This window comes from Oryzias melastigma, linkage group LG16 (assembly GCF_002922805.2).
Source record: "Oryzias melastigma strain HK-1 linkage group LG16, ASM292280v2, whole genome shotgun sequence".
In the NCBI taxonomy this organism is placed as follows: domain Eukaryota; kingdom Metazoa; phylum Chordata; class Actinopteri; order Beloniformes; family Adrianichthyidae; genus Oryzias; species Oryzias melastigma.
Window position 1 is genome coordinate 19393539 of NC_050527.1, and position 9932 is coordinate 19403470.

General features: G+C 39.6%; 1 protein-coding gene across 3 annotated transcripts in view; it reads right to left on the minus strand.

Moving 5' to 3' along the window:
• The window catches only part of tsnare1 (T-SNARE Domain Containing 1), a gene marked incomplete at its 3' end in the record, with an annotated part of 185268 nt that overhangs the window by 86286 nt on the left and 89050 nt on the right, over positions 1-9932 (minus strand). For all 3 annotated transcript variants that reach the window (XM_036215822.1, XM_036215823.1, XM_036215824.1), the window contains 2 exon segments: positions 8526-8595; positions 8745-8822. In XM_036215822.1, coding sequence (XP_036071715.1) covers positions 8526-8595; positions 8745-8822 — 148 coding nt within the window.

Genomic DNA, 9932 nt, shown 5'->3' on the forward strand with positions numbered 1-9932 from the left:
AGCACAAAACGTTAAAAATCAGGAGTACACACGCACAAATCCAAAGTAATGCACAAATCAAGAATACCCACGCACAAATCGGAGTGAGTCTATTTTTTCTCCATATAAAACGGTGTCCTATCCATAAGATGAATTAGAACTGATCTGAATTGGGATTGCCAGCCGTCCTCTTATTGTCATGGCGGTATCAGGATGACCCAGATGCAGGACAAGACCACAAGCCAGAGTGGATAAAATAAAAGTCTTTAATTAACAAAAAGCGCCACATAGGTGTGGGGGGGGGAAAATCCATAAACATGAAAACCTCAAAACCAGAATACTAAGATATCTAAAACAAAGGGGAGAACATAAGCTACACTCCGACACTGAGTGGAGGGAAAAAAAACCTCTTAAATACACCTCAAACAAATTAACCTAAAGTGAAGGCAGCTGTGTGCCAATACATGGAGAGCCAACAGGAAGGGGGCGGAGCCCTCCAGGAAAGGCCACAGCCAACCTGCACAGGAAGGAACACAAAAAATGAAAAAAGAACCAAACAGAACTGACATGCTGTAACACTTATGACCTCATGCTCCTGCAGCTGTAGAATCTGGTTCATCTCTGCATGGTCAAACAAGACAAAAAACAAGTCTTTTGTCAAATCTTTGCCGATATTATATTCAACCCACATAGTTTGTGAACGTGCTGATGGGGATGGATGAATAGCGCTGAGTGCTGCAAAAGGGCAGAAACTAAACTGTGAAGTACAGACAGGAAGTGGCTAGTGAGTACAGAAGAGGAGAGCAACAATCGCCGGGATCTGCAGGACAGTCAGGTGGGCCTCTGGCACACAAGGTTCTTTCATTGACAGCTCAAGCTGGAAAAGTCTTCAATCTGTCAGAAATCAACCTTTTCTTAAAAAAAGGACCTGAGCCATTGTCAGCCATGTTTATTGCTGCAGCTGAACGAGCTTTGGGCTGCGGCTGCTTTTCTGCATGAGGCGAGGCCGGTTTGGACAGACTTTATATTTTCATGGAAAATTGTACTTGTCTTTGCCTCATTTATTTAACAAACATGTTATTTGAATAATTTAACGCAACATAAATTCACAAATACCTGGAGCAGAAAAGTGCTTTCTTGGTGCTTTATTGGATTAAGATAAAGGTACATTTTTTAGTCAGTGTAGAAATCCCTGTTTTAGGAAAAAAAAAAAAAAGAACTTCTGTTGTCCAGACAACAAACTGCTTGCAGCTCAGATATGACTCACAAACGTTAACTGTTCGGCCAAAGACATTCCTCAAACCTGAAGCTGTCATTTAAACAGAAAGGAAAAATGACTGAAGGAGATCATTTACGAGAAGCTAAGGATGCCGGTGGAGTCAGATTACTTGAATGTTTAAGCCCAAAGACTAAAAGAACTGGAAACCTGGAGATATGGAAAAAATGCCTCAAAACCTTGGACAGAAAACTTAAAAAAGAGCAGTAACAGTACCCCATGTTTTGTAGAATAAATGCAGGAAAGCAGCTGCAGGAACAGGACTGACATTTAAAGACAGAGAAGCTAGAAGTCAACAGTAACTGAGAGTCAAACAGAAGTAAACCAAACTCCAGTTTTTTCATCTATGAAGTCACCTAACTCCATAGTGAACTGGTACTTGGTACAGGTCCAAAGAAACATAAAATTCAAGGGTGAAGAAAAGCAGTAAATGTCCACAGTCAGCAACAAAATGATGTAAAGGTAAAGGAGCAGCCAAGATGGCGGCCATTTCCTCCACAGTTCTTTCAGGGTGATAATGAATCTGTCTGCAGAGAAAAGAGTGTTTCAGCCTTCTTTTGACAAAGGCACATTAACCCAATACTAATGCAAGAAACAGACCATTCTACAAAGGAAGCTATTCAGAGAAACGGTTTCTAACATCAGCTGTGTCAAAGAAGTCAAGCAAAAAAAAAAAGAAAGTCAAGGATCATGTTTTTATTTAAAAAGTTGATGCCACAATAATTACAGAAGAGACAGAATTACATTTTTTAACTTCTGTTTTCTTGCTGACCGAAAAGGAAATGTCCTTAAAGGTATGGAGTGATTTTTGGCCCACCATATTGCAAGCAAAAGTCACAGTTTTGAGATCAAAATTTTCTAAGTTGCAAGCAAAATGTAAAATGTTAAGAAAAAAAAAATCTAAATATGCTTTCAAAAACGTTTTTTGTGATTGCAGTCTTTTAAAAGTTTTAAAGGGTGGACCACAAACATTTAAAAAGATAGATATTTTTTCATTGCTACATTACACTACGTACCACTAGATTTGCTCCATCGAGATGATCCTATGTGACACAGGAAGTCTTTTATTTTGAAAGGAAGTCTTGTGAACCTCTTTCAAAAGTTATAAACTGATTTTATATTTTGGGAAAAATATGTATATTTTCTCTTAAATTTTACTTTTATTTATGCCAAAAGTTCATAGTTTATTTATATTTCTCATAAAAATAAATACAAAATACATAAATACAAAGTCTTGTTTTTCTAAAGGATGTGATGTAATGTGTTGTGGTCAGTGAGAAATCGACCTAAATGTCTCTTTAAGCGTTAAAGGTTGCAGACCCCTGCTCCAGGGACGTTACAGTAAACCTGATCCAAAAATATTCCTGTTTCTTGTTGGGAAGCTGGGGAACACCTCCTCCACACATAAAGTCCCCTCCTGGATCAGTCAGTTATCAGGCAGGACAGTGCTAATTAGCATTAGCTTGTGGTGGACTGGAAAGAGCCACTATCACATGGAACCCAGCTCTCACAGGTTTTTATGTTTTGCATTTTCCCACCAGTTTTCCAGGTTGGGAGCAGTAGGTTGGTATGACATTAGTAGCAACAGGAATTGTGGATGAAAATCACCAAACCTCAGCATTTTGGTTTTAGCGAGGCTGTTGTTCTGTCTGTTCTAAACAAAGAGCGCCCTGGAGACTCTACCACTGTCTCCAGGATGTTATTGTCCAGCCAGGTTTCAGTGATGATTGCCATACTTGCTCGAAACAATCCACAGACAGATTCTGTCCGTCATATCTATGAGCGAGCTGGTGTCTGTAAGGAAGATGCTATGGAGCTATTTTGGGGCCATAAATATTTGAAACCCAAATAAAACAAATTGAAAAAAATACTGGTGTTTGGCCAAACAAAAGGCAAAAAGTACCAGCTCAGTGGCCTTGTGGTGGAGTGTACGCCCTGAGGTTGGAAGGTCGTGGGTTCAAATCCTGGTGAGTCATACCAAAGACTCTAACAATGGGACCCAGTGCCTCCCTGCTTGACACTCAGCATTAAGGGGTTGGACCAGAGTTGGATTGTGTGGTTAAACCACCAAATGGTTCCTGAGCGCAAAATGCAGAGAACAAATTTCACACACTTAAGTCTGTGACGAATAGTGGGACTCTAACTTTTTGCTATTCTAAAATAGACTTGATTATTTCAGCTTCAAATGTTCTGTTTTTTAGGTTTCAAAACTCAACATTTTAATTTCAAAAGTTTTTTTCTGTTTCAATTTTTTTTTTTTTTACTTTCAACTCTTTTTTCTTTGTTTTCGAATCTGAGAATTTCAGTTTCAATACATTTGGTCCCGCTGTGTTGGGGCAGGGCTAATATGAAGGACCAATCAAAATCAATGGGTGGTGACTTCAGTCCCGGTGCATTCACTGACTCTGAGAATTACAGTCAGAAAACGTCTGTTTAGTCTGTACTATCATAGTCTGAAGTTGTCCAGACGGATGTAAAAAGCAGAGTTTATCACGTACAAACCGAGCATCAAAACGCCATCTTGTTGTGTCAAATACAGGCGTAGAAAATGTCCTTATGGTTGCATTAATGGGCAAAAACACTATTGAAAGTCTACTAATCTCCCGTGGCCCAATAGCTAGCGTGCTAGCACTTTAACTTTTTCTCACGCAGAAAATGTGAGTTGGAGCCTCGCGGTGAACACAGCAGTTTCTTCATGTTCGCTAGATTTTTCTTTTGATGACCTTTAGCATCATTATTGTTTTGATCGTACTTAAATTTCCTTTTTGCTCTTCCTCTTCTATTTCTTTTTTTGTTTTTGATTTGGCTCCATGAGAGACTGGGGACAGCTGGTCTGCGTGTTAGCTTGTAGCCTAGCTCACTCCTGATATACTCTATGTTTTTTTTTTTTGATACAAACAGTTAATAGACATAAAGTTTAGTTTAGGACTAATGAGGAGATTATCTTATCACTGATCTTAACTGTAATGCTGAGACAATGGTCAGTAGACATGAGGAGTGTTGCTATGACACTCATTAAAGCTTAAGAAGTCTAACATGAAGTCAGACTATTAATTCATCAATGCTTTGCTCCACAACCTCTCAACCAGCTTGACCCTCAGTGGATGCTGTGCAGCTTATCAGTCATTTGAAGATACTCTCCAACAATGTGGTCCAAGTTTTCTGTTGTGTATTTCTTCAAGAACAACGGCAAAAGCTTGTGGTGTGGTAACAGACCCAATGACACTCAGAGGGTGCTGGCCATTAATCCACTTAAACTTGTTGCCTTGTGCATTTCCGCGATTACAGCACAGGGTCGAATTCTATTAACCCTAATGGTCTACATTTTTTGCCAGGAGAAAAGCACGCAGACGGCGAAGGACCCTTTTAAATAAAGGAACAAAAAGGGCTTTCATTTTGCCTTTTTTCATTTTGCCTTTATACACAAAAACTCCTCTGACGGTTCAGAATGTTAAGACGAGAGCAACATTTTCAACAAAAGGGTTTTCCAATCCAAAAAGAAAGAGACCATTTTTGTTTTGTGTGCAAGCATTACATATAAAAAAATAATGTTCACCATAATTATCATTAACCTGTAAAAAAAAATGGTAGAAAAAAAAACAACAACAGTAACTGATCATGTCAATCAGCTTCTGTCTGAGAAATTCATCCAACAAACAGAGAAATTGCTGGAGGATGAGGAGCCTCAGATGAGCTGCTTGAAAAGGATTTCTTCAGAGTTTGCTGCAGAGTCCATAAACATCTGCAGAGGTGAGTTATAAGATCTGAATTTCAGTCTTTAAGGCAGGTCCAAAATCCAAAACACACCTTAGGAGATAATAAAACATTAAACAACATTAAAAAAAAACTTGTCACTTCAGATTACTTGAAAAATATTTGGTGTTTTCCTAATGTTATGCAGCATCAGCAGTAGAAATCCTCCCAAAATCTTCTTTACATGCATAAACAAATGGTCTATAGTTTATTTATCAATGAAAAAGTGCAGCTGTTTTACTGCCTTCATTACGTCTGTCTTTTCAGTGCAGCTTTATGTCGGAACACTAAAGAAACCACATACGTAAAAGACATTATATGAAAAATAAAGACATGTCATAAAAATGTGTAAAGAATGACTTTACTAGTATAACACTGAGTGAAGTAAAGGCAAACTATCAACCCAGTTTATTAGTCACTGAGGCTCCGTTCCATGTGCTGCTTCACCTCACAGTCTGTGCTGTAATTATAAAGAAAACACACAAAATACAGCGATGTTGAGGATAAAAATGATTAAAAGTCATTCGTATAAATTACACGAGTAAAACAGATTAGTGGAGACTTTTGTGTTTTATGATTATTTCCTCACGATGGCGAGGATAGTTTACAGGTGAGTCTCACCTGCCTCTCCTAACCACACCTTCCTGCTGGGACGTGTTTCAACACGGAACCACTGAACCCTTCCTAAACCCGCACACCGTGTTCAACTGCAAAGAGCTATTCTTCCCATTTAGAATCGTAACCGTCTATTGGGGAAGAAAGTGCCCAATCTGGCAACCCTGGTGTTCAGCAAGGCAGCTGAGGTGCTGCATGATGGGATTTGTAGTTAATATAATTATGCAGTGGGCTAGATGTGGCCTTAACTTTGACAAATGCTTAAGAAACATCTTTGAAAGTATTTCTCTTCATCACAGACAGCTGAGATTTCCATCAGTGTTATTGTTTATTGAATTTTAATGTTTTCCATTTAATAACCCAATTATTTTATCAATAATCTTAAAGTTACTTATTTTCTTGATTACTGAAGCACACTCTAATCAATATGTTTTGTAACACCTTAACTCTTGTGCTATTCTAGGCATGTTTACATTAAAAGTGGGGTCAGCTGGACCCCCTAAGACAGCGCGAAGGTCAAGAAAAACTAAACAGGAGAAAAAGCAGAGTGCTGATCAATTCAAGCTTTAATGGCTCATATTTACAGTCTCTGTGTGGGAACAATGAAATACAGCTCTCTGGAAACTGAAAACAACTGCAGGCACTTTTCAATAAATCTACAACATTTTACTCACTTGAAGAGCATCAAGTTTAGGAGATCAGAGACTCATCCATCAGCATTTCTCATTGACTGGAGATGCCAGAAACTAAACTGGATGATTCATTGTTGGCCTCCTTTTCTGTTGCATCAACTTCAGAGCTTGTTTGACACTTCCAGAATTGCTTCAAGACGGTCAGTGTGACACACTGTTTGTTACTTTGTTACATTTTAGTTTGCTCTATTCCTGACCAGGACCAGGAACCCCTCTGACCCATCGTTTGAGGTGGTCTCAGTTCGTTTCCAATTGGACTGAGCTCCGGTTCACTCAGAGGTTCCTCAGTCTGACTAGGCTCCGTGCTTGGAGAGGAACAACTGGACCAAACATCTCCCAGAGGCAGTAAACAGAGAGCTGTGGGCAAATGTGGAGCAGCAATGAGACACAGCAACTATTGAAGTGTGGTTGAATGAATGCAGGTTCATGAAAACAATTTTGATCTTCTTTGCTTCTCACTGTTTTCCTGACAATCTGTAATAAACAATTCAGCGTACCTTCACAGCCGACGTATTCTTGCAGCATGTCTCGGTCGGACCAAAGCAGAAAGTAAAGAGTTGCATCTGATGCCGACGTTCAAAACTGATCAGTGAAATATAAAGTTTGAATAAGTGAACTATCAGGAAAAGGATTGTAAAGTGAAAGACTTCCATTCTTCCTTTGCTGGTTGTTTTGCCCCGCCTGTGTTAATCCTGACCAATGACTGAATAGATCTTTAGTCACATGGTTTTGAAGTAGACAGCAGTCTGAATACAGACCAAATGCAAGGTTCAGGACTGGATCCGGACCGTATTAAGCAGACTTGGTCCAGACAAACAGATTATTTCAGTCTGAGTGAGTGAGTCTGCCTGAACTGACCTCATCCTCAGACAGGATACTCAAGTGTTCGGCTGGCAGAGGTGATACTTTTGCCTTATTGTATTATTCTAGAGAAGTTTTGTCTTAGTTTCTAATCTGGGGACCAGATTATAGGAATAACATTACAACAATAAAGAGGAGTTTACTTTTCTGTCATTTAAACATATGCATTTGTTTCTTAGTGACTCCCACCAAGAAGTACATTGTAAAGATTTTGAAAACCATGGCAAATAAATTACAGACAATATGACCAAAAGCATGAAAAAAACCTTTTTTAAGTTGAGAGAACCAGTTTGGGTTTACTCCACAGAACTGAAGCGAGAGACCTGACACACTGGTCAAATGAGGCCTTCACTGTGTGAATCACCACCACTGTCTGAAGTGCAGCGTTTATAAATCGCTCTTCTTCCATTACAAAAATGTTGTCTTGTTAGAAATAACTGATGCCGTTTGTCTGTCTGTGCATGACCTCAGAGGCACTAATGCATTGGCTGCATCTCTCACAGTTATTTTGCTCTGAAATTCCTCAGTAAAAAAGGTCTTTACTAACACAATCTGCAAAAATCATCTGAAATAATCAATGTTTGGAAGCTGACTAAACAATATTTGTTTTATTTAAACATTTTCAGAATAAACTACATCTTAAAATCTATAATTTTTGGGAAAAGGAATATATTTTGTTTATTTATTTTTTGGCCCAATCACATGTATTTATTTTGAGGAATGGCTGCCATCTTGATTCAGTCACCTTTACTTTATTTAACACATGCTTTAACTAAAGCTTCTAATTACAGGAAAGTTAATATATTTTCTCCTGCAAGCTTGAATAAAAATACATTCAAAGGTGGAAAGAAAGGATAATTCCAACCACTGTTGGTAATGTAACAGTCACAAAACTCACAGAACAAAACAAAGGCCTGAGAAACACAGACAAATGAGGAATCTTCCCAAACTCTGTTTTCATTGACAGAAGGACGCTGAGTGACATAAAGAATCCTCAGAATGACCAGGACAAAGTAGCCATGATGTTTGAAAGTAACATCAATGCTGCAAAAGTATGCCTGCTAAAAAACAAAGCTGTTAGGAACAAAAATTTTCCAAAGCCATCACAAGATTGTTCAATAGAATTGACGATGTGCCAAACAAAACAGTGGGATGTAACTGATTTGAAACGCATGTAATCATCTTAGATTGGACACTTTGTCATCACAGTTGGATCTGCTTATTTTTGGCTTCTCGACACAAAAACAACAATCAATATGTACAAGGAAAGCTTCACCATTCAATGCTTAGTGTGAGTGTCTGCTGGCAGGCAGACTGTGTGTGTGTGTGCACGTGTGTGTGTTACTCACAGAGTCTGTCGCAGCTCTGCTGTGTCTCTGGATGTTCCCATTGACTGCAGATTTTTCTCCAGGGTGACAACTGCAGAACAAAACGAGGAGACCATGAGAGCAGAATCCAGCTGAACAGACTTCTGTGCATGAAAGTTACTTAAACGTTTCATTTATTTACATTTAAAAATATATATTTTATTTATTCATATCTTTAAAAAAAGATTTGTAACATGTTACCATTGCTGTTGATCTGGAAGATGTTGGAGGAGGTCTCCTGAAAAACATCCTCCAGTTCTGAAGGGCTCACCTGTGTGGCTTTGAAAAACACAACAGAGACACATTTTCTTAGATTCTCTATTTTTATTATTTTGTTACATTAAAGAATGCATTGAATATTCGGCAACTGAATCTATTTTTCCGAATATTGAAGAAAAATAAAAACCATTTGGCTTCAGTGGGGATGAGGGCGACTTGTTGTACGTGACGCATAGATGCAACCAACGTGCATCAAACACCGGCCTGAAAATGTCGGCTGTGTGGACAACACATTCTCCCTCCCAGGTCGTCACACATTGACGTTTGGTTGGGGATCCTCCACCGTCACTTTTTGACGTTTTCAGTGTCCCCAACTCGTCATTTTTTGACATGTTAGCTGTTTGTAAAATCAAGGGTCTGCAACCCTCAGGACGTGGTACCGGATGAGGCCTGATCCTCAGATGTGTCCAGTACTGTTACCCTAACTTTAACCTGGTTCTGGTTTGCATCCGGTGATCCGCCCGGTACCGTATCTGGTACCAGTTCGGGTCTGGTACCACACCTGGTTCGGTGTCAGGTTAGGGTACCGGTGTTCTCACATCGCAGTACTGGACCGGTTCTGGTTCGTAGCCCAGAGGTTGGGGACCCGTAATTTAATGGGAACAGTCAGTACGTCGAAAAACGACGAGTTGGGGAGACCCAAAATGTCAAAAAGTGACGCAGAGGGGTCCTTAACCAAACGCCAATGTGACGAGTTGGGAATAAGAATGCGTTGGTGTGGAAATATTTCAAAGTGCTGGACGGAGATAAAAGATCTGCAGTCTGCAGCAGCTGTGGAGCTAAACTATCGCAATGCAATTCATCAGCCAAAACCTTCAACACATCTGCGTTAATCGCGCTTTTAAAAGCTAAACACCCAGAACAGCACGAGGAATACGAGAAAGAAACGACTGCGGGGGCTAAAAGGAAGGCTAGCGGTGTTAGCGACACTCCTGTGTCTGACGTGTTGAGCATAGACAGCGAGAGACTGTTTAGTGCTGCATCCAATGTCCTTGATGAGAGGAGGAACCGACTGTCACGTGACCAGAGAAGCTCCTGCTCTAAAAGAAGAACCTGCCCCTGATTCTGAAGGAACAGGAGAAGTAAGCTTATGCCAAAAAGACATCAATT